At 54.6% G+C, this 24,708-nt stretch overlaps 1 protein-coding gene across 6 annotated transcripts in view; it reads left to right on the forward strand.

Moving 5' to 3' along the window:
• The window catches only part of WDFY4 (WDFY family member 4), a 269,215-nt gene that overhangs the window by 19,607 nt on the left and 224,900 nt on the right, over positions 1-24,708 (forward strand). For all 6 annotated transcript variants that reach the window (XR_016221811.1, XM_089314169.1, XM_051837552.3 and 3 more), the window contains exons 2-6: positions 3,772-4,025; positions 14,534-14,648; positions 16,674-16,780; positions 19,736-19,870; positions 22,442-22,631. Coding sequence is in view for 5 of the 6 variants with exons in the window: in XM_051837552.3 (XP_051693512.3) it covers positions 3,772-4,025; positions 14,534-14,648; positions 16,674-16,780; positions 19,736-19,870; positions 22,442-22,631 (801 nt within the window). In the remaining variant the exon portion in view is untranslated. The remainder of the gene's footprint in view (positions 1-3,771; positions 4,026-14,533; positions 14,649-16,673; positions 16,781-19,735; positions 19,871-22,441; positions 22,632-24,708) is intronic.

Here is a 24,708-nt window from a genome sequence, read left to right on the forward strand (position 1 = left end):
CTTCTTCCAGATCTCCCATGTGGGTGCAGGGGCCCAAGGACTTGGGCCATCCTCTATCGTTTTCCAGGCCATAGCAGTGGTAAAATGGAGCAGCCGGGACTTGAACCGGTGCCCATATGGGATGCTGGCACTGCAGGTGGCAGTTTTACCTGCTACGCCACAGCACTGGCCCTGAGTGCATTTGTTTAACTTGCTGGAGTATGTGTGTGTGTGTGTGTGTGTGTGTGTAGGGGGGAAATGCCAAAAATGTTTTATTTTTTATTTTTTTAAAACTTTCTATTTCAGACTAGGTTTACAAAGCAAAAATTGTGAAGTGGAACAAGGGGTACCTCTATACCCCACACTTACCTTCCCCTGTTATTAGCGTCTTCTGTTGGTATATTTAGAACCATACTCAACTTCCCCTATTAGCAACATCTCAGATGAGTCTGATGTATTTGTCAACACTAATGAACCACACCCAGCTTCCCTAATTTTTTTTAAAAGATTCATTTATGTTGAAAATCAGAATTACAGAGAGAGAGGAAGAGACAGAGAGAAAAGGAGATCTTCCATCTGTTGGTTTGCTCCCTAGATGGTCACAACAGCCAGCACTGGGTTAGGTGGAAGCCAGGAGCCGGGAGCGTCATCCAGGTCTCCCACATGGGTGGCAAGGGTCCAACCTCTTGGGCCATCTTTCATTGCTTTTCCCAGGCCATTAGGAGGGAGCTGGATCAGAAGTGGAGCAGCAGGACCTGAACTGGTGCCTGTATGGGTTGCCACTGTTGCAGGCTTAACCCACTGCACCACAACGCCAGCCCCACTATTTGCAATTTTTCAAACCAACAAGGGACCAGCTTCTGGAACATACTCTTGCAAAGCTGAGGCTCAGGAGAGTGAGTTTGCATGCAGAGGAGGGAGTGGGCTCACAGGTGGATGGGTAGATGCCCACACTCACCAGTAACTTAGACACACATCCGCATCCAGATCACAAGGGCAGCTTACTTGATGTCACCCCACCTGGCACATACAGAATGTCGGGTGGGGTGTGGCGGGGAGGTAGCAGGGGAGTCTCCCATGTCTGTTGGAGGGAGTAGGGTGAGTGGCCAGCTCTATGGAAGTGTGTTAGCTGGTGGCACTTGGCTGAACTGAGCCAGTAAACATCCTTGATCAGTTCTGCTGCCCCTTGCACACACTATCAGTCACATGCATCGTCATGAGGGGACTTGCGCAGGAATGCCCAGCCCTGCGTGGGTAATCTAGCCACCTGACCCTGTGGGTGTGGACAAGCGAAACTGGTGTGTTGTCTTCCACTTGGGAACAGGAGGCAGCAGTGGGAAGAAACAAGAGGGAAACTCAGAGCCCCCTGTTGGGTCTGAAGAGAAGCCACAGAAGAGACGCTGATGGAATGCAGGTGCACAGAAACAGGGCCTGTGTGTCTTGTCATAGAAGACTCCCGGCTACTGGAATACAGCCTGCCGGGCAGGTGCGTGGGCTCCCTGGGGAGGAAGGGAACAGGGTGAAGAGTGGAGGTCCCAGGAATGAATGGATAGGGTGCCAAGCCAGGGAAGATCCAATTCAGATTAGGGCAGAGACTAAGAGGGTGTAGACAGCTCCAGCACCTGTCTCAGAGGGTCAGCCCTAAAAATAGAACAAAGACTACCCCACCTCCCACCACTGCCCTTAGCCCCTAGCCAACCACCCAGCAAATGCAAAGGCATAAACAAAAAGTTTACCTTAACAATATCAGGAGAACGTTCCTATCAGACTGGATAGTCACAGACAAAAACTAGAACATCACCAGTTTGGGGCTGGTGCTGTGGTGCAGTAGGTTAAAGCCACCACCTGCAGTGCTGGCATCCCATATGGGCGCCGGTTCTAGTCCCGGCTGCTCCTCTTCCGATCCAGCTCTCTGTTGTGGCCTGGGAAAGCAGTGGAAGATGGCCCAAGTCCTTGGGCCCCTGCACCCCTGTGGGAGATCTGGAAGAAGCTCCTGGCTCCTGTCTTCGGATCGGTGCAGCTCCGCTGTTGTGGCCAACTGGGGAGTGAACCAGCGGATAGAAGGTCTCTCTCTCTCTCTGTGTCTCTACCTCTCACTGTAACTCTGTCTTTCGAATAAATAAAAAAATAAGTCTTTAACAAAAAAAGACTGTCACCGGTCGTTTTTCTGGATATGCACCCATTTTGCCTCCTTCCTGGGACTTCCTTCCTTTCCAATGTGCCACATGGACTGACGTGGCTTTTGTGGCAGGAAATATGACATCGTCTCACAGCCTGCCTTTCTATGTGCACGTGAATCATCGATGTCCTTCTTGCTCCTCGTCAACTTTGAGATGGAATTGAAGTGCCTTAACGTGCCCATCTTGTTTTATTTATTTAAAGATTTATTTATTTATTTATTTGAAAATCAAAGTTACACAGAGGAGAGGCAGAGAGAGAGAGAGAGAGGTCTTCCATCCTCTGGTTCACTCCCCAATTGGCCGCAATGGCCAGAGCTGTGCCGACCCGAAGCCAGGAGCCAGGAGCTTCTTCCAGGTCTCCCACATGGGTGCAGGGGCCCAAGGACTTGGGCCATCTTCCACTGCTTTCCCAGGCCACAGCAGAGAGCTGGATCGGAAGTGGAGCAGCTGGGACTAGAACCGGCGCCCATATGGGATGCCGGCACTTCAGGCCAGGGCGTTAACCCGCTGCGCCACAGCGCCAGCCCCACACGCGCCCATCTTAAGCTGACGTTTCTGGAGCTTTAACACGTGCATTCCTGTCTCCATCACAGGGACGCAGGCCAGACCACGGTTTTCATCACAAGTTTCACAACCGCCACAGTTCCAGTGTGACTCTGCTCGGGCAACTCCCCCATCCCGCCCCCAGTCTCCAGCTGATCTACTTCCTGTCCGTGCAGATTTTTGGGTTTCACGTACATGGATTCAGTGCATTGCAGTCTTCAGGGGCTCGATTCTTCCCTGCAGAGTGTTTTGATAGTCTGTGTGTGGCAGTAGTGGTTTCCACTTTTATGGCTTTGTAGTACTCCCCTGCGTTTTTCTTTCTTTCTTTCTTTCTTTCTTTCTTTCTTTCTTTCCTTCCTTCCTTCCTTCCTTCCTTCCTTCCTTCCTTCCTTCCTTCCTTCCTTCCTTCCTTCCTTCCTTCCTTCCTTTCTTTCTTTCTTTCTTTCTTGATTTTTATCTATTTATCTGAGAGGCAGAGTCACAGAGAGAGGGAGAGACAGAGAGAAAGGTCCCTCATTCGCTGGTTCACTCTCCAAATGGCCTTAATGCCTGGAGCTGGGCCAGGTTGAAGCCGGGAGCCAGGAACTTCTTCTGGGTCTTCCACGCAGGTGCAGGGGCCCAAGCACTTGGACCATCTCCTACTGCTTTCCCAGGCCATAGCAGAGAGCTGGATCGGAAGTGGAGCAGCTGGGTCTTGAACCGGCGCCCCTATGGGATGCTGGCGCTGCAGGTGGAGGCGCAGCCTACCACACCACGGTGCCAGCCCCATCAATTTCCTTGCTTATAGGGAGAATGAACACAGTCCCCTCTGTGGTTGCCATAGAAGAGTTGGCATAAAGAGCCCAGCATCGGGCCTGGTCCAGCCTGGATGGCCCACCTGTATCAATCACACCTAAATCTGAAACTCTTGAAAAAAAAGCCTTCCTTAATCTCATCAGTTTCAGGTTCGTAAGGAGCCGTCTGCAGCAGGAACTAGACCGAGTGAACGCAGCCCCTGGTGGCACAGCACAGTCACCGGGAAGCGACGTGGCAGGCGTTTTCATTTTTGTTTTGTTTGTTCTGAATTCAGATCTGCTTAGCCGAGGCATGGAGGCAGAGGCTCCTCCCGAGGCTGAAGACAGAACTGAGGACCCGAAGCCCCAGGATGAAGGGCAGCCCCTGGCCGTGCAGCCGGGGCTCCCGCGTGCAGGGCAGTCGTCCCCTGACCCCGCCGGCCTCTGGGACCTGCTGGAAAAGAAGTTTCTGGAATACCGGCAGTTGGCTGACAGGAGCCCGGAAGAACGCCGGGAGAGCCTGCTGTGTCTTCTCCCCCTGTTTCTGAAGGTCAGAATTCTTGGTTATCAACGTTCTGTTATTAACTGACGAGTAGTAATTGTGCATACTTACGGGGGTATGGTGTGATGTGTCTTCTAAAAATGTGTTTAATTTTTTTGAAAAGCAGAGGGGGGGAGAGAGAGAGAGAGAGAGAGAGAGAGAGATTTCCCATCCACTGGTTCATTTCCCAAATGTCCTCAACAATCAGGGTTGAACGAGTCTGAAGCCAGGACCGAGGAACCCAGTCTGGGTCTCTCAAGGTTGGGGGCGGGGGAGGTGGCAGCAGGAAGCCAAGTGCTTGAACCATCATGCGGCCTCCAAGGGCATTAGTGAGGAGCTGGAATCAGGGGTGGAGCCAGGACTCGAACCCAGGTACTGCAGTAAGGGATGCAAGCATTCCAAGCAGCATCTTGGAATTACATATGTAATATATATGTGTGTGTATATATGTGTGTATATATATGTGTGTATCATGCATACCTGCATTTAGTGTGTAATGTATATAATGCGTATGATAAAATCATCGTGAGTATTTAGCATATATATTACCTCAAACATCTTTCTTTGTGGTGAGAATGTTCAGACTTCTGGTTACACAAATACTTCCAAAAATTCGTGGAAAATGGAATTAAATGATAAATTCATATTAGTGCAAAATGTTGAATTCCATGCAGAGTTTTCTCCATAACATGCGTTTCCATGAACTTTTGGAAGGCACGCCGAATGCCTGAATTTTACGTTTCTTCACCAAACTAAACTTTATAAAAAAAAGGATTTATTTGGGGCTAGCACTGTGGCATATCAGGTAAACCTGCCACCTGTGGTGCTGGCATCCCATATGGGCACTGATTTGAGTCCCGGCTGCTCTGCTTCCAATCCAGCTCCCTGTTAATCCACCCAGGAAAAGCCATGGAAGATGGCCCAAGTGCTTGGGCCCTTGCACCAGTGTGGGAAACCCAGAAGAAGCTCCTGGCTCCTGGCTTTGGATGGTCACGGCTCTGGCCATTGTGGCCATTTGTGGCCATTTGGGGAGTGAACCAGCGGATAGAAGAGCTCAGTCTCTTTCTGTCTCTCTCTCTCTGTAACTTGGCCTTTCAAATAAATAAATCTTTTTAAAAAAGGATTTATTTAATTAGTTTGAAAGGTAGACAGAAAGAGAGAGAGTATATGAGACAGAGCGAGTGAGATCTTCCATCTGCTGGTTCACTCCCTAAATGGCTGCAACACCCAAGAGCTGGGCCAGGCTGAAGCCAGGAGCCAGGAACTCCATCGGGGTCTCTCACGTGGATGGCAGGGGTTCATGCACTTGGGCCATTTTTCATCGCTTTCCCAGGAGCGTTAGCAGGGAGCTGGATCAGAAGTGGAGCAGCCGGGACTGGAACCAGTGCTCTGACATAGGATGCCGGCTTTAGCTGCACCACAACACCGGCCCCCATGAACTTAACTTTTACTTGCGTTTCTCATGAGCTTTTTGGGGTGCCTTGTGCTTTGAAATAAATGTTCCTGATTGTTGACTTGAGTCATCGCTCCACTGTTATTACATTGAGTCTGTAAGAAAAGGACACTGTGCTTCCGGGGACACTTTGGGGACGACTGGATGCTGAGGTTAGAGGTTTTCCCATGGCCTCTGCTTGGTTGTCTGAGCCTATTCAGGTATCTGTAGCAAAACACCACCAACGGGCTGGCTTACAAACCATGAATACTCACTCCTTGCAGTTTGGAGCCTGGAGACTCTGAGGCAGATTTGGTTTCTGGGGAGGACTCAAAACCTGGCTCCTATGTGGCATCTCTCTCTATGAGGGATCCCTATGAGGGATCTCTCTCGGGATTCTGTTCTAAGGACGCAAATCCCATTCATGCAGGAAGAGGCAAACTCATCTCCCAAAGCCCTGACCTCCTAGTCCCATCACTTCCGGGATTGGGATTTCTACAGAGGAGCTTGCTTGGGGGAGGGGAGGGACACCCACCCGGGATGCCCACCCAGTCCCTAGCAAGAACACTGAGCCACTTGATAAGGGTGGCAAGCACCGCTCACCTCCCGTGGTGGGGAGGGGCTTGGGAAGGACTGACAGACTGTCTGTATCGTTCAAGCCAGTCCTAGGTTGGGAGATTCTATTCCCAAGAGTGGGGACCTGGTTCTTCTCCTGCCCTTATTGTTGAGTTAGGAATTCATTCATTTGTTGGGTACACACTCACTAAGTTCCTATAAGCCATGCTAGGTTGGTGAGGAAGGCAGAGAGAGGTTCTGCCCTCCTGGGGCAGGGGGTGGCATCTCGGGCACAAGGCATTGAACTGAATGTGTTTCTTTGGGCTTGCAAGGGTTCGAATTCAATGAACGCTCATTTTTGCAAAATGGAAAGCTTTCAAATGCAAATCAGATTTCCAGTTTCTCTTGGAAATCTTAGCAGCTGGGTAAATACTGCCAGTTGGGTAGAAAGAGTTAGGGGCAGCCCTTTTACCCAGAAGACGGCCTTGATCTCCCAGCTCACGCAGTGCACCACTCCCTGTCGTCTTTCACCGCGCTCATGTCACTCACTCACGTGATTTCACTCCCCAGGCTTCAAGCTTGCAGCCTTGCATGGAGCAGTTCCCATTTTAACTGTCTCTTGATATTGGTCCGTGTTTCCCAAACTCAGTTCCAGTAATTGGAAGCATAACGGCCCTGTTTCCTAGGAGCGTTTATGTCGGTCAGAGCAGGGCTCAAGTCTCGGCTCCTGCTGTGCATCCTAGGGTACGTAACTAAGCATGGCTGAGCCCAAATTCTTGCTCTCTAAGGGGAAGCAGTGACATCTGCTGGGAAACTTTGACGGTGAGATCAGAGGATGTGTAAAGCCCCACCTGTGAAAAGCAGACGTGATTCTCGTTATGTATCCATCGCTTCCAGCACGCCAGCTGCACTTGCGCCTGAACTCCTGAGATCCGTCACCCGGCTTCTCCAAACTGCTGACAGTCTGCTTCTCTTAGGGTCCCTGGAGCCCACCTCTGATGAATCCTGGAGAGGCAGAATATTGCAGGCTTCTTATCATTTTCTTAATATCTATATTCTTTTATTAAGTCCCATGTGCTTAAAAACCTGTTGTGTCTATTAAGTTATGACCAATAAAACCCAGCCAGAGCCCTGGACCTTCTTCATTAAGTTAGTGGTAGAAAGGAGTGCGGGGAAGGTGGACAATTTTTCGCAGGTGTAGTGCAGATAAAAGCTGAAGGTAGAACGTTGAAAGTAGATGTGGCAAGATGCAGTAGATGAAGATGGACTGTTCATTGGAATTCAGGCCCTGTGTGAAAGTCAAGTTTGTTGTCACTCTCTTTTGAATTTGGTACTAGTAATGTTCTTCAAAGCTTTCTGGGAAGGACCTTCTGGGAAACAGCAGCGCCTAAAAAGTTACACCATTTCCTGTTTGCCTAAAAAGTTACACTGTTTCCTGTTTACCTTGACTGTTGGGGCAAAGCCTTATGCACACATCAGTTGCCATGGAAACCTCACTCCACCTGGGCTCTGAGAGCCTTGAACACACAGGAGAGAGTCCTGAACCACTTCGCTTGCTTTATCCTCGACTCCTTTTACTTTGGGTCCCAAGGAAAATTAAGATGATCTGGAATATTCTTGGTCCCCAGGCAAAGCACACAAGTGACTTTGAACGCTGTCCCTGCTTGGGCAGGGCTGTGTCCCTGGTTTGTGCAGCCTTGTCTGTCTGGCCCGGCCTGTCTATCAGTGAGACCTAGGATGGAAGGGGTGGCTGACGCGTAGTCAAGGGTCGAGTGAAGGTTGGTGGCAGGTGTGGCCCCGGCTCAGTGCTGTCTTGCTCCCTCAGAGCCGCTGCCTCTCATCTACTTCCCAGAGTGCTTGCCTGTAGCATCTTTGAGTTTTTTTCTTCCAAACACGCACAGGAAATGAACTTTCCTGTTATCCCTGCCAGGGCTGACATACAAATCTGCATTAACTGCTGGGAAAGTACAAAAATGAGCTTGGTTTGCTGCATGGTAAATCACTGTTGAGTGGGAGAGTGACTGCAGGTTGCTAACCCACGCAGCATCCTGGTTGATGTCTTTTTTAAAATTTATTTTATTTGAAAGAGTTACAGAGAGAAAGGGAGAGACAAACAGAGACACAGAGAGAGGTCTTCCATCTGCTGGTTCACTCCCCAAATGGCTGCAATGACTGGAGCTGGACCAATCTGAAGCCAGGAGCCAGGAGCTTTTCCAGGGTCTCCCACATGGGTGCAGGGGCCCCAGCACTTGGGCCATCCTCCGTTGCCTTCCCAGGTGCGTTAGCAGGGAGCTGGATCAGAAGTGAAGCAGTGGGCACTTGAATCGGCGTCCATATGGGATGCTGGTGCCGCAGGCAGAGGCTTAGCCTGCTATGCCACAGCGTCGGCCCCTCTCCGTGCATTTTTGACTTAGGATATTTTCAGCTTTGGATGGGGTTTGTGGGTACTCCATTCTGAGTCAAGGAATGTGTGCATTAGAAACGAGGCTGAGGGGTGAAATGGTGAAATGGTGCCCCAGGCTCCAACAGGGACAGAGCCGAGACTTTAACCCAGGTGCCCTGATGGGCTGGTGAGCTTCACTGATGAGAGCGAGGTAATATTCACTGAGCTGGAACCCGCTCATTGGGCTTGTTGTTGACTGTTTACAGTCCTCATAACAACTCTGTGAAGTAGCTGCTATTTTCGACACAGCTTTTAAATGAGGAAAGAGAAGTTTATAGAGACATTATGTAACTTAGTCCCGCTCAGCCGGGTGCTAGCGAGGGAGGAGAACTTAGCCGGGGTATCTTGCCCCAGGCCTTTGTCGCTAACCACTGGGCTTCCTTGCTCATGCTGGAGGCTGCAGGATGGGGCACAGAGAGAATGTCACCCCCTGCACGCATGCTGTTTGGACAGCTGATCTAGGATGCTGCAGGCACCCTCCCGTTGCCTGGAACACGCAGCTCTGAGAAGCAGGTTGCCATGTTGTCAGGAAGTCCAAATAGCCCTGAGTGACCTTGAAGCTGCACTTGCTGCCTGCTCACGGCCAGCACCGACTGTGCCGTCCTAGAGGTTTGCATTTGGTGGATTTTGCAATTTGAACTAAAATAAGTGAGACGAGCTGCTTAGAAGGGAGGTTTGCTTCAGTGGACGGTTTCGGAGGGTCACAGCCCAGGTTGGGCATCCCCAACAGTCTGGCATCTGATGGCAAAATGTGTACAGATGGGAAGCAGAGCGACACATGGAGCAGGCTCTGCTTACAGAACCAACCCCGTAGAGAGACCCGCCTTCCAAGGGCACGCCCCCACGGACCTAAAGACTTCCGTCAGGCCTACTCCCAGACGTCACAGTACGATGAAGTCTGCACCCTTATTCCACCCATCATCAACACTAACCCATTAACCACGAACATGAGACTTTGGGGCTTAAACACCTGAATGAGACTGGGGAGCCAAATCCGGTCCAGACCAGAACAGAAGTGGTTCTCTTAGTCCCCAGTAGCTTCCTTAGCTGAGTGGAGCAGAGGAGACCTGTCTCTGCTGATTCTGCAGAAATTACAGCTCCATGAGCAAAATAAAATGATGGCTGTTAAGCTATTCTGTTTTGGGTGGTTTGCCATGTAGCAGCTGATGACAGAATGGTAGGCGACAAGGGGAGGAGTCCATCCATTCCTTGGGATGGAAGTGTTGGAATAGATCTCAGTGGTCCTTAGAGGTGGACTCTGTGTGTGTGTGTGTGTGTGTGCATGTGTACATGCATGTGTGCACATATATTGTGAGGCTCAGGACACAGCTGATACTACTAGCATCATGCCACAGAGGGTGGTCATTCATCCCCAGAAAGCCATGTGTGGATCCAGATGACAATTCAAGCTAAATGTGCCATCGGATCTAAAACAAGAACATCCAACAGTTATGAACGTGCTTCCAAAACTTGTCGGAAACATAGAACGAGAAGATAAGTTTATTTTGGGGCAAAAGCATCTGAAAGCCATGCAGAGTTTTTTCATAATAGGTGTTCCCTACAGATGTTTGAAAAACTGTTTTCAAGTGTGTTGTCCAGAGTGTAGACGGTGGCCGGTGAGGGCAAACTGCTCTCCTTGTCCCCTCCTAACTCTTCCCCTTGCAGTGGATCCTGCAGCATGGTGTATCCCCAATTTTGGGGAGCATTTTTGTTGTCTTAACAAAGTCTTGGTGCACGGCTTCTCTGTTTAATTACTGTGTCACAGCTGCAGGGAACCCTCACAGAAAGTCTCGACCTCCCCCCTCCCCCGCAGTAACACTTCAATCACACTGGAAAACTGGAAAAGCGAGCAGGTTCTCTGTGCCTTCCAGAAGCTGAGTTTGTCTCCCATCTCCTCAAGAGCGTTTGCCATTCCTTATTTTCCTTCGAGACCATGGCTTCATATTCTTGCTCTTTCTTCCATGGGAGCGGACAGCTCCAAGGCAGGATGGTGCAGCCTGGATAATGTTAGTAAATAACATTTTGTTTTAAAAAATATTGAGCAATATGCTCCCAGCATGCAAATCCCAGTTTGGGGAAAAAAAATGAAGGCCTTTTGGAAGCTGCCTTAACTCTTCGGGGTCTCCACGGTGCCATTCAGTAAATGATTGGCTCTGTGCATCCGATGGTCCCCTGGTGGCCTGAAAGAGGTATTGCATCCTCCGGTATTGCCTGCCTTGGTCCCAAGGAAGGAGCAGAGCCTTGGGAGGTGTGGCTCGAGTACAATTACTGCTCAACTCACAGTGGCCCCATTTGCTTTATTGTAGAGGGCCTCCTGGAGTCCCACCGCTCCAGGGACAATATAGATGCTTCTGAGTCAACTGTCAGCAAATTGGTCTTCGTGGGGTTTGCCAGGGCAGGGAAGAGGCGCTGGTGTTTGTTAGGAAGACGTTGTAGCAGAGTTCTCAGGCCTGGGGAGAGAAATCATCCACCCGCAGAAATTCCAAGCCCACAGAACTGGCCTTTTCTGGCCAGCTGGGCGGGGGACAGCTGGTCCCCAGGCAGTAGCCATCAGCTTCGTGTTCAGGGAGATGGCTGGAACAGATGCTCTTGCCTTCCCGTTAGAGGAGGATCTCAGCCACGAGACAGACAGGGATGGTAAGCAAGGCAGCCAGGTGTAGGAAGGCAGGTGCAGCCCTCAGAGTGCACGGGCACCCTTCAGGCAGATCTGAGCGAGAGAACGTTTCCAGTCACCCGGACTGCGGTGAGCAAGGTTTGCAAAGCCTGATGGAGAGAATATAGCCTGGCAGGCCAGCTAGGCGTCTCAGCAAAGAAGTGGGAGCCCATTTGCATTTATGGGGGTTTTAAGGGAACAGGGTCCAGTTTCTCCTGCTGTTTCTCATTCTATCCCCCCATTTCTCTGCACAAAGAGTTTTCTAGCTGTGAAATAAGTGAAATTCCTCCCAATTTCTTATTTCCCGACCAACCAACGTCTTGAGTCCGGGTAGCTCTCTTAGCACGGAGCAGAGGATTCTCTCGGGGGGCTTTCCTTTGGGAGAAGGCTGGGAGCACCCATAAAGTTATCGGGGTGCGGGCAGGACTTTGCAGTGTAAAATCCCAGGCTGCTTCCAAGGTGAAGCCTGCTCCACGCCTTTCCCGCAGGTGCCTGGTTTCCCTTAGGCCCCTTTCACACCCATGGGCTCAATTCCATCTTCCTGCCTGACAAACATGCAAACGCTACTATACACTTGCGTAATCGAAATAATCCAACTCTCGACTCTGCCACGTGCGCGGACTAACCAGCTCATCCTTCGCGTCTGGAGAGCGGGCATCAGCATAGAGGCGCCGGAGGGGCTTGCTGTGAGGCTGCGTGGGAAAGCCCTCTGCGCAGGCGCGTGAGCCCCTGTGCGGCGCAGGCTTCGTAACTGTCCCGTTCGCTCACCAACTATTGGTTCCAGGTCTACCACGCCCAGCAGGGTTCACCAGTAAGCGAGCACTTTTATTGTTTTGGCAAAGTTCAAATGCACCGCTTTTTTAAAAGTTTAATTTTTTTACTTGAATTTTATTTACTTGAAAGAGTTACACAGAGAAGGAGAGGCACGGGGTGGGGGATGGGGGTCTTCCAGCTGCTGGTTCACTCCCTAGATGGCTGCAGCTGCTGGAGCTGAGCCAATCCAAAGCCAGGAGCCAGGAGCTTCTTCTGGGTCTCCCACGTGGGTGCAGGGGCTCAAGGACTTGGGCCACCTTCAACTGCTATCCCAGGCCATAGCAGAGAGCTGGATCGGAAGTGGAGCAGCCAGGACTCGAACCAGTGCCCATATGGGATGCCGACACTGCAGGTGGCGGCTTTACCTGCTACGCCACAGCTCAGGGCCTGGAATTTTTATAATCAGTGTCACTTGCTGTTTATCTTGCATAGATCTCCTCTGGTCTCCCTTGCGTTTGCTTTCAAATCAACTCACTCAGTCTTTTCCCTAGCAACCCATCCGGGTGTGGATCCTACCCCATTGTTTGTTAGCTGCATTTGCAAATACTCCCAATCTGTGTCTTTCAGTAAAGAGAAGACTTTGAAAGGTTTTGGCGTTTGCACATAGTGCCCTAGCAAGAAAACACCTTAAGAAATGACTTCCCAGCTGGCGCCGCGGCTCACTAAGCTAATCCTCCACCTGCGGTGCCGGCGCACCGGGTTCTAGTCCTGGTCGGGGCGCCGGATTCTGTCCCGGTTGCCCCTCTTCCAGGCCAGCTCTCTGCTGTGGCCAGGGAGTGCAGTGGAGGATGGCCCAAGTGCTTGGGCCCTGCACCCCATGGGAGACCAGGAGAGGCACCTGGCTCCTGCCATCGGATCAGCGCGGTGTTCTAGCTGCAGCGCGCCAGCCGTGGCGGCCATTGGAGGGTGAACCAACGGCAAAGGAAGACCTTTCTCTCTATTTCTCTTTCACTGTCCACTCTGCCTGTCAAAAAAAAAAAAAAAAAAAAAAAAAGACTTCCCTTTGGAATTCTGATGCTCTCCTCAACTTTTCCAGATGCAGGAGTTTCGCTTAAAAATATCCAGGCAGGCCTTTCGGTAGGAACTTATCTGTGTGGCTGGGCCCAGCACAATGGCAATTTGTGGGAGCGACTGGGAGCCAGGGGGTGTGCGCAACAGCCTGCCTTTGGGTGGTCCCTGACGCGGGGGCTGAGGGCAGCCACTCCTCTCTGAGCACTGGGAAGAGCTCCTTTGAGCCCGGCGTGAGTGCAGCTGGCCTGTGACTGCACAGCGGGGGAGAGGACGCCCGCCCATGGGCTCTGGGGGAGAAGCAGACACGCCAACTGTTCTGTACAGAGACCAGGAGGAAACTCTCACCAGAGAGCTACCTCCCGAGTAGAATTCTAGGAGCCACGAGCTCTATGAGAGCATCCTATGTCACCAGGGGAGGACGGAGGAAGACGATGAGCGGGTAGGCTAGAACAAGAGACAGGACAGATAAGGAAACTTGTAAGCACACTGAGAGAGGGGACATTAAATATGGCAACCTGGGCTGGGAAGACTTTCGGAAGCCAGAATAAAAAAGGGATAGAAATTTGAGAAGTTTGATTTTGCATAAATCATAAATTCCAGATTTCTCTTTGGTAAAACCAAATGATATAAATTGAAAGACAAAATGACAACTTTTGAAATAATTGTAGTTGCGTTATGGACCAAAAGGTTAACACTTCTTTTATACATGAAGAGGTTTTTTTTTTTTTTTTTTTTTTTTTTTTTTTAATAAGAAAATAGTGAGACCCCCATACTAGGGGAATAAACTAAGAATAAAGACAGGGACTGGCGCTGTGGTGTAGGTTAAGGCTCCACCCATGGCGCCAGCATCCTATATGTGTGACCATTCATGTTCCGGCTGCTCCACTTCCGATCCAGCTTTCTGCTATGGCCTGGGTCCTTGGGCCCCTGCGCCCGCGTGGGAGACCCAGAAGAAGCTCCTGGCTTTCGATCAGCCCAGCTCCCACTGTTGCAGCCATTTGGGAGTGAACCAGCGGATGGAAGAGCTCACTCTTTGCCTTCCATCCGCTGGTTCACTCCCCAGTCGCAACGGCCAGGCTGAAGCCAGGAGCTTCTTCGGGGTCTCCCCCATGGGTGCAGGGGTCCAAGCACCCTCTGCTGGTTTTCCCAGGCGCATTATCAGGGAGCTGGAGCCAAAGTAGAGCAGCCGGGACTCCAACCGGCGTCCATATGGAATGTCGCCAGAGCTTTAACCATTGCAACCCAGTGTCGTCGAAGCCTGGGCGAGCTCTGAGGACCATATGAGAGGGCGCAAGGAGACACGGGAGACGGCTGTGTAAGGGAGTGAAGGGCCATGCGGACAAAGCAGCTGTCCATGGAGGCGGAGTGCAGCTGGCCTGGGGAAGGGGCGGGCTCGGCTCTGCGTTTGACCTTCCGGTCGGAGGTGTGGCTCTGCAGGTCCGTGGAAGCTCCTGACTGCGCAGGCGTGGCCGTGAGGCCCTCGACTGGGCTGGGAGGGGGCTGTGGTCTCTGGGTGCACCTGAGCCTGGGTTTGCGAGGAGGATGCGCGGCCGGTCCTCGGGCCCCGCACGCATCCCTCACGCGCTGCCTGTCCTGTGGTTGCTCTCCAGGCCTGGGAACACTCCGTGGGGGTCGTGTGCTTCCCCAGCCTCCAACAGCTCGCAGAGGACGTCTCGGAGCAGCTTGTCCAGGAGATACAGAGGGCCCTGGCTGGGAAGCCGGCAGGTAAGGGAGCCGAGGGCTGCAGGTCAGCCCCTCTCCGCCTTCTCCGGGCGTTGGGGCCGTGCCTGTCCCCTCTGAGAGCCTGCGGGCTGAGGGAGAGGCGGGCTGGGGGGCCCTGGGGAGCTAGCTCGGCTGCTTCCAGGTCACAGATACGGATGCACACGCAGACCCACGTACAGACACACACACACTGTCCTCACACTGATCACACAGGGAGACACACACACACACACACACACTGTCCTCACACTGATCACACAGGGAGACACACACACACACACACTGTCCTCACACTGATCACACAGGGAGACACACACACACACACACTGTCCTCACACTGATCACACAGGGAGACACACACACACACACACACACACACTGTCCTCACACTGATCACACAGGGAGACACACACACACACACACACTGTCCTCACACTGAACACACAGGGAGACACACACACACACACTGTCCTCACACTGATCACACAGGGAGACACACACACACACACACTGAACACACTGTCCTCACACTGATCACACAGGGAGACACACAAAGAGACACAGACACACACTGAACACACAGGGAGACACACAGACACAGAGACACAGACACACATACTGAACACACAGGGAGACACACACACACACACACTGTCCTCACACTGATCACACAGGGAGACACACACACACACACACACACACACACTGTCCTCACACTGAACACACAGGGAGACACACACACACACACTGTCCTCACACTGATCACACAGGGAGACACACAAAGACACACACACACTGAACACACAGGGAGACACACACTGAACACACAGGGAGACACACAGACACAGAGACACACACTGAACACACAGGGACACACACACTGAACACACAGAGAGAGACACACACACACACTGTCCTCACACTGATCACACAGGGAGACACACACACACACACACACTGTCCTTACACTGATCACACAGGGAGACACACACACACACACACTAAACACATAGGGAGACACACACACATAAACACACACTGTCCTCACACTGAATACACAGGGAGACACACAGACAGACACTATCCTCACACTGAACACACAGACACGTACACACACATACATACACAGTGTCCTCACACCGAAATACAGGGATATGCACATAGAGGCACATGCAGACACACAAGCACACACAGACACTGCACACACAGACACGCACAGACACGGTCCTCACACTGAACATTCAGGGACACACACAGATATATCAACACACAAAGACAAACATAAGCACACACTATCCCACTGCACTTCATACAGACATTACACACATACACACACATGCACAGACACACAGACACTATATTCACACTACCCACACAGAGACACGTAGACAACAGACATGCTGCACACAATAAGCCACACACAGACCCTACAGGCACGGAGACACAGACACAGGGTCAGGCCCAGGACTCCTGGGCAGAAGGGCTGCACTCTGAGGTGCACCTGTGCTCAGCGGAGCGCCTGGCCCTAGAACGGCACAGAGGTCGCCCGTGGATCTCTCGTGGGTCTCCTGTGTTCTCACGGGAGCAGGACCCGGAGGCTGTGTAGAATTTCCCTGTGGCCTGGGCTGTGGGGCAGGAGGGAATCCCAGGGGCAGGAGTGGCTGGAGCATGGCACAGCTGGCACAGAGCCCTGCAGTGGGAGCAGCTGGGTGTACAGGCAGTGGGGTGAGGACGCTGGGCTGTGGAGCGGCCAGCAACTGAGCTCTTCCTCCTCGGGCAGTAGGGGGCCACGGCGAGCTACGAAGCAGGGAGGGTGGCACCACCCAGGCTGCCATCCAAAGGGGTTAATCCGGCGGACGGTCAAGTGCCTAGCACCGACTCAGGTGGGCCTGGTGGTGTGTGTGTGTGTGCAGGCCGGAGGCCAAGGGCCCCTAACAATGCGCAGGCGCTTCTCATGGGGATGCAGGGGTGCTGGGTGGCCAGGTACCTGCCCCGGCCAGGGGGTGACACTTCTTTTTTTCTTTCCAGAACAAGCACGGGTGGCGGCTGGGCAGCTGCTGCAGTGGAAGGAAGACGCGGGGCAGGATGGGCACCTGCTGCTAAAGTCGGTGTGCGTGCTCACGGGGACGGACTCGGTGCGTCTCGGGGCTGGAGCCCTGGCCAGGCGCTTGCACCCTGTGGGCGGAGGGAGGTCCAGGCGGGCCACAGTGTGTCCCCTGACACTGACAGATTGCTTCTCCTCCCCAAGTCCCCTTGTGCTACAGAGCGGAGATTGAGGCTGGAACCCTGCCCTCTCGGAGAGAGCTGTGGGGGAGCCGGCTGTTTCCCTGTCTCTGGGGTTGTGTTTCCCAGGGGCTGACAGTGCCCCTCTCCCACCAGGGGTCATGGTGCAGATTAAAGATGCTGTGTACTGGGCCATTGCCACAGCTCAATAGGCTAATCCTTCGCCTAGCGGCGCCGGCACACCGGATTCTGTCCCAGTTGCCCCTCTTCCAGGCCAGCTCTCTGCTGTGGCCAGGGAGTGCAGTGGAGGATGGCCCAAGAGCTTGGGCCCTGCACCCCATGGGAGACCAGGAGAAGCACCTGGCTCTTGCCATCGGATCAGCGCGGTGCGCCGGCTGCAGCGTGCCAGCCACGGCGGCCATTGGAGGGTGAACCAACGGCAAAGGAAGACCTTTATCTCTGTCTCTCTCTCTCACTGTCCACTCTGCCTGTCAAAAAAAAAAAAAAAAAAGATGCTGTGTACTGACTGTGTCCTACACGTGGCCAAGGCTGGGTGCATCCCATGCACAGAGGTAATTTTTTAAAAAGATTCATTTATTTATTTTGAAAGGCAGAGTTACACAGAGAGAGAGAAGTATCTTCCATCTGCTGGTTCACTCCCCAAATGGCTGCAGTGGCACGGGGCTGGGTGGCAGGGACCCAAGCACTTGGGCGATCGTCCCTAGCTTCCCCAGGTGCGTAAGCCGGGAGCTGGATGGGAATTGGAGCAGCCGGGACTTGAACGGGCACATATATGGGCTGTCGGTTTTGCAGGCGGCAGCTACTGTGCCACACCACTGGCCCCTCCACGGATCCTGAGTCTGATTATGGGGGTGCCATAATTATGGGGAAGTCGGTTTTTGCATGTGTGAGGCAGTGGTTGGTCTGACTTCAGAATCCCTGATCCGGGCCACGGCTCGCTATTGCTCCCTGTTAAACACAGCCTGAATGAGGCCCACCTGTATGTACCTGTCCTGTGGTCACGCTGCCCCACCGCAAGGCTCGGGGCCCGGCGCTGCTTCCCTGAATGGTTTGCTGATGGCTGCTGTCCCAGCCTCTCAGGTGGACAGCAGATGGGAGTGGTGGGGGCAGCCACTGTGTGCCGGCAATGGCGCTCAACAGCAGGGACAGGGAGCCAGTATCGGCAGCGCTGTCCCCAGCACAGAGACACGGGGTGGGCGCTGGGCCCAAGCCTGGAGCTGTGACTGCAGCGCGGGTTGCGGCTGCTGTCTGGGCAGGCCCGGAGCCTGGCTGTGGAAGTCAGCGGGAGGGAAGATTGCTGTCCCACGATCAGACACAGCAGCCTCCCACACAGAGCGAGGGCCCGCCTGTCCCCGGGGAGGACCCCCTGGGGGTGCGTGTGACCTGCCTATTCCTGGGGAAGACCCCCTGGGGGTGCGTGTGACCTGCCTGTCCCTGGGGAGGACCCCCGGGGGTGCGTGGTGACGGATGAACCGCAGGGCTTGCTTTCCAACAGAGCAGGGGCCGGGGAGAGCCGTGCCGAGGGGGTCATGGCTGAGCAGGTGTCAGATAAAGTGGGGAGATTACCCGGAAGTGGAAAACCCTAGGGGAAAGGTCAGGGCCAGCAGCCTGCCCGATATTCTGGATTCTTCTTCCTTCCTTTTTCTCTCACTCACCTGTGTGCTTGCTAGGGGAGCCAGCTGCATGGGAGGTTGTGTGGACAACACCCTGCAGGTTGGGCAGACACGTGTTCCTGTGTGCTTCACACACGTGCTTGCACGGACGTGCGCACACACACACACACATACACACGCACACAGAGAAGTCACTGCCACAGTCGCTCAGGTGGAGCTGCTCGAAGAACGTCCCCAGGAAGCCCCACCAGGCTGGCCTCCATCCCGGCCACTTCCTGTGCTCCTGCCCTCTCTGTCTGGTACCCTGGGCTGTCACCGGTCACCCATTGGGCAGCCTTGGTCTCGGCGAGGTCATTGGTCTGAATGTGCGGGTGCAGTGGGCCGTGCTGAGGGCTCTTCTGCTGCCACCCGGGCCTCACTGCCAGGCCTCCCGCCTCCCCCAGGGGGCTGCAGGCCTCCAGTCGGCTGCTGTGATTTGTTAGGCCCCTCCCTCCGTCCCCCTCCCCCTCCCTCCGTCCCCCTCCCCCGCTTCCTGCTGTGTCTCAGAAAGAGCTAACACCAGACACACGGTAGACCTCCACGTGAACCACATCCTCACGGCCCCCGGCGTGTGGATCCTGTGATTGTGTGCACCTCACGCTTGAGCACACGGAGCCAGAGAGAAGGCACAGACGGCCGCAGGGGCCCGGCCCCGGCCTCTGCTGTCTGCTGCCCTGGAGTCACGTGTGTGCTCATGTGTGTGTGCGCACGTGTGTGCTCGCGTGTGTGTGCACGTGTGTGTGCTTGCGTGTGTGCTCACGGGTGTGTGCTTGCGTGTGTGTGCTCACGGGTGTGTGCTCATGTGTGTGTGCATGTGTGCGCACTCACGTGTGCTCATGTGTGCGTGCATGTGTGTGCTCACGTGTGTGCTCGTGTGTGCACACATGTGTGCTCACGGGTGTGTGCTCACGGGTGTGTGCTCACGGGTGTGTGCTCGCAGGTGTGCGCGCACATGTGTGTGCATGTGCTCATGGGTGTGTGCTCACGGGTGTGTGTGCACGTGTGTGCTCACATGTGTGTGCGTGTGTGCATGTGTGTGTGCTCACGCATGTGTGCTCACGGGTGTGTGCTCACGCATGTGTGCTCACGGGTGTGTGTGCTCGTGTGTGTGTGCTCATGTGTGTGTGCTCCCATGTGTGTGCTCGCGTGTGTGTGCCCACGGGTGTGTGCTCACGTGTGTGTGCTTCCCTGCAGGAGACCCTGGGCAGAGTGGCTGAGTCCGGGCTTCCGTCCCTGCTCCTTCAGTGTCTTTACCTCTTCTTTGTCTTTCCTCTGGAGAAGGATGCGCTTTCCCACAGTGACGTTCAAGTTCAGAGAATGTTCGTGCAGGTGAGTGACAGCAGGAGCCCCCCAGGCCAACCAGGACCTCGCTCTGGGAGCAGACTGGGTGCTTCTCCTTGGAGGTCTCCTGTCCATTAGCCCTGTCCCCCCAGCTCACCTCCTGCCCCCACACGGCATCTCCTCCCTTGCTCCCCACCTCCTGTATCTCTGCCTCCTCCCTTGCTCCTCCCCCCTGCTCAGCCTCCCCTGCCACCCTCTTGGACACCAGGCGCCTCCTCTCCATCACCAGCTCCGTTATAATCGAATGAGGCCGCTGTCACCAGTGTGGCCCATCGTCAAGCAAGGTACCATGCTGCCCCTCGCGTGGGTCATGGCCGCCAGCCCTCTCTGCCAGCCTGGGGTGTGTGTGGTGTTGCCAGCCTGCGTCTGTGCAAACAGGGGTGCAGCGAGGGGTCCCAGAGTCCAGGGTCACGGGGCTCGTTCGCTCGTGACTGCTCTGTGATGTCACTCCCTGCTGTCCTCTCACAAGGCGTCTCGGGCTGATGAGCCGGAGTCCACTAGGGGAGTGCAGGGCCCCGGGCAGTGCCTCACACCTGGCAGGTGAAATCCCACGCGCCACTGGCCATCATTCTTCCTGTATCCATCAGTGTCCACTTCAGGGTAATTCTGAAGCTGAATCACCACTATCAGAGGGAACCCCACAAGCTCCGGAAGATTCCAGCTAGGGTGGGCTTTCTCCTGAGCTGCCTTTGTGGAGACCCAGCTGCATTTTCCCATCTGAAAAACCAGATTCTAAGTGGTGGCCAGGGCACTGCCGGGTCGTTGCCACATGGCTTTTAGGAGCCCTGCAGGGAACGAATGCAGCGCCTCCCTGGGAGCCTCGGGGCACAGGTCGTGTCTGCTGCTAAGGGTCTTCCTTGCTCGGTGCCACGAGAATACCCAGAGCTGCTTCTGTGTCTAGCTCCATGCCAGACGTACGCAACGGCTGCTCTTGTAGCATCACACAGAGGTGAGGGGAGCCCCACAAGGGAAAACAGGCCGTAAATAGATGCGTAATTAATTATTTTTTATTTTATTTTATTTTATTTTTATTTTTTGACAGGCAGAGTGGACAGTGAGAGAGAGAGACAGAGAGAAAGGTCTTCCTTTGCCGTTGGTTCACCCTCCAATGGCCGCCGCGGCCGGTGCGCTGCGGCCGGCGCACCGCGCTGATCCGATGGCAGGAGCCAGGCGCCAGGTGCTTCTCCTGGTCTCCCATGGGGTGCAGGGCCCAAGCACCCGGGCCATCCTCCACTGCACTCCCTGGCCACAGCAGAGAGCTGGCCTGGAAGAGGGGCAACCGGGACAGAATCCGGCGCCCCAACTGGGACTAGAACCCGGTGTGCCGGCGCCGCAAGGCGGAGGATTAGCCTAGTGAGCTGCGGCGCCGGCCAGATGCGTATTATTTAAGAAAAAGATTGATTTATTTGGAAGGCAGAATGACAGAGAGAGGGGGAGAGAGAGAGAGATTTCCCATCCACTGGTTCACTCCTCCAGATGTGGGCAACAGCCATGGCTGGACTGGGCCACAGCCAGGGGCCAGGAACTCCATCTGGGTCTCTTGCTCTATGCTTGGGCCATCATCTGCCACCTTCTCAGATGCATTCGCTTGGAGCTGAATCAGAAGCAGAGCAGCTGGCACTCAGACCAGACTCTGAGATGGGATGCGGGCATTGCAAGCAGTGGCTTAACCCACTGTGCCACAACACCTGCCCCCAGTCCTTAAAGTGAGGCAGGGAATTGACAAGGTGTGCCAGGGTATGATAACGGAGTAAATGCTGTGTGTCCTGAGGGTATGCATTTAACTGAGAGCTGGGTGAGCAGGGATCAGAGGACACGGCACGGAGTGGGGACCAGGAGCAGAGCAGTGGTCATCTAAGCCCAGGCTGTGGTCTCATGGCCACACCGACCTGCAAGGGAGGCTGGGAGATGGGATCCGCAGCTCTGCTGTGTGGCTGCCAGCTCCAGCCCACTGCTGGAAGGGACTGGAGCAAGGAGCGGGCTCATGCCATTCACCCCACCGGAAGCAGGTGGACCCCCCCAAGACCCCAAGGGAGGCTTGTCCATGTAGGAGACAAGGCTAGGGCATTGGGATTTCATTCCAAACCCCTCCACTGGCCGCAGGGAGGCTGGGCTGGCGGGGCCGGGGAGTGCACTTGGGAGGGTCTAGGAAAGCTCCCAGGATCCTGCAGGGAGAAGTTGAGGTTGAACGCCAATCTGGAGTTCCAGAATCTCTTTCTATGTAGCACAGGGTCCTGTGAACTCTGTACCTTCACCGCTGGTGGCAATTTTTTTTTCTGTAGTTCCATACAAAACGTCACCAAGGCCAATCACTTCTTTGTTCCCGGGATTTGGAAAGGGTAGCTGTTGCCTGTGTCGGGATCACACATGCAGAGTGTCCCCAGCATGCCACCGTCCCCGGCCTAGCTCTACCGGCCAGGCTGGCTGGGGCAGATGGTGTTCACGCCCCTTGGGCTGGGACTCGTACATCGTGCTCCCGAGCTGGAGGGGACGCGTCCGTCTCGGGAAGAGGCTTCCTAACCAGTTTCCCGGGCTGTGTTTCCTTCTTCTTCTCTCCAGATGTTGCTCAACGTCTGCAGTGACTCTCGGGGCCTCGAGGGACTTCTCTCGGGCAGTGAGCTCCAGTCTCTGCTGATCGCCACTACGTGTCTGCGGGAGCACAGCTGCTGTTTCTGGAAGGAGCCCACCTTCTGTGTGCTGCGGGCCATCTCCAGAGCCCAGAACCCCAGCATCATCCAGCACCTCAAGGGTAGGTGCCGGGGGCCCAGGTGCGGGCTGAGGGCCATGCAGCTGCTTCCCTCGAACACTCAGGGTCAAGGCCGAGGGCCCACTCTCTGCAAGACCCTGCGATGCCCTCTGTGACCAAGGGAACAGCTGTGTCCAGTACAGCACTCTGTGTTAGGGGTGCTCCTCTTATGAAAGTGCTTCATTTTAGGCCGACGCCGTGGCTCACTAGGCTAATCCTCCGCCTGTGGCACCGGCACCCCGGGGTTCTAGTCCCGGTCGGGGTGCTGGATTCTGTCCCTGTTGCTCCTCTTCCAGTCCAGCTCTCTGCTGTGGCCCGGGAGTGCAGTGGAGGATGGCCCAGTTCCCTGGGCCCTGCACCCGCATGGGAGACCAGGAGGAAGCACCTGGCTCCTGGCTTTGGATCGGCGCAGTGCGCCGGTGGCAACGTGCCAGCCATAGCAGCCACTTGGGGGTGAACCAACGGAAGAAGGAAGACCTTTCTCTCTGTCTCTCTCTCTCACGGTCTAACTCTGCCTGTCAAAAGAAAAAAAAAGTGCTTCATTTTATTTTAAAAGATTTTATTTATTTATTTATTTGAGAGTAGAGTTACAGACAGAAGGAGAGAGAGAGAGGTCTTTTATCTGCTGGTTCACTCCCCAGATGGCCGCAATGGCTGGAGCTGGGCTGACCTGGTAGCCAGGAGCCAGGAGCTTCCTCTGGGTCTCCCACGTGGGCGCAGGGGCCTTAGGACTTGGATCCTCTCCTGCTGCTTTCCCTAATGCTATTCTGCTATGGGGAACATAGAAAGAGAGTGGCAGTTCGTGCTGAGGCTCCCAGCTAGCGAGGAAGGAAGTTGAATTTCAAATGTGCAGAGGCCTCTTCCCAGCACTTTAGTTCCTGCTCTGGGAAGCAAGCGGAGGGGGGATGGGCATCAGGGCGGGACCCACACAGCCAGGGTGTGGACTCTGGCTCCTCGCCTGGGGATACGGTGAACGCTCTAGCCTGGGGGTATGGTGAGCGCTGCTGTGGCGCAAGGACTGCCGTGGTTCCCCCGAGAGTGGACATTGAGCGCTCAGCCTGCACCTGGCACCCAGGAGCTGCCACATGCGAGTCAGCCTTGCATCGCCACGGCCTGGGGTCCATCAGAGGCAGGACGCTGAGGGAGTCAATTCTGTTAGCAGCCCCTGGGCGCCACCCTTGCTTGGTATCAGCTTTCTGCGGGGACTCGGGCAGTGCTGGGAAGTGTGGAGACCAGGGTGGCTCACAGAACCTCAGGGAGGTGTGTTGGCCTCGCCTCGGCTGCTGGTCCAACACGGGACAGAGGCTGGCTCCAAGGTGGGGGCGCATTTAGAGGAGTGGTCAACGTTAGCTCCCCTCCCTATCCACTGTGCAACTTTTCTTAGCTCTGTGGCCGAGCACAGCAGGGGTTCACAGCAGTCCACCCCTTGCGCCAACAGCAGTGTAGGCTGTTCTTTTTGGGGACCTGGGGGTCTGAGTCTACCAGTGTGACTTGCTGGTCCCCAGCGCCTGCCCTCGGGGGCTGCCTTCTTCCTGGGGGCCTCCTTGTCACTGGGAGGGAGCATCCGTTGGTGACAGCCAGGAAGGCCCCATGCGCCTGAATGTAACTGAGTCTCTGGAAGACGGCTCACTCCAGTCCGGGGACTCAACGCTCCCCATGAGGCCAGGCTCCCATGAACTGTGCCCAAGTCCTCCCCAGCAGGCGAGGGGCTGGGGTAGACAGGCTGTGGGCGGGAGGGTTGCAGGGTGCTCCCAGTGCATTGGTTTCTGCTGGAAGAGAGACAGCCCCCTGCTGTGGGCCACCTGCCACCCTGGGCCTCCTTAGGGGCCGTGGCTCCTGTGGGCTCATGGGGTCATTCCAGCAACTCCTGAAGCTGCCCTGCAGGGCCTGCAAACATTAGACTTCTGAGTCCTCGGGGCTGAGAGTTCAGGTGCTTATCACCTTTCCCGACCCACTGTCCTGGCTTTGCTAGTGCATTCCAAAGAGCCTTCTCTCAATGGCGGTCCCTAAACAGTGACCCACCCAAATGCAAATCTGATCACATCTCTCCCTGGGCTCTCCCACGCTTCGGTGACCTGTG

Source organism: Oryctolagus cuniculus, chromosome 15 (assembly GCF_051225735.1).
Source record: "Oryctolagus cuniculus isolate XC-2025 breed Fujian yellow rabbit chromosome 15, ASM5122573v1, whole genome shotgun sequence".
Classification (NCBI taxonomy): domain Eukaryota; kingdom Metazoa; phylum Chordata; class Mammalia; order Lagomorpha; family Leporidae; genus Oryctolagus; species Oryctolagus cuniculus.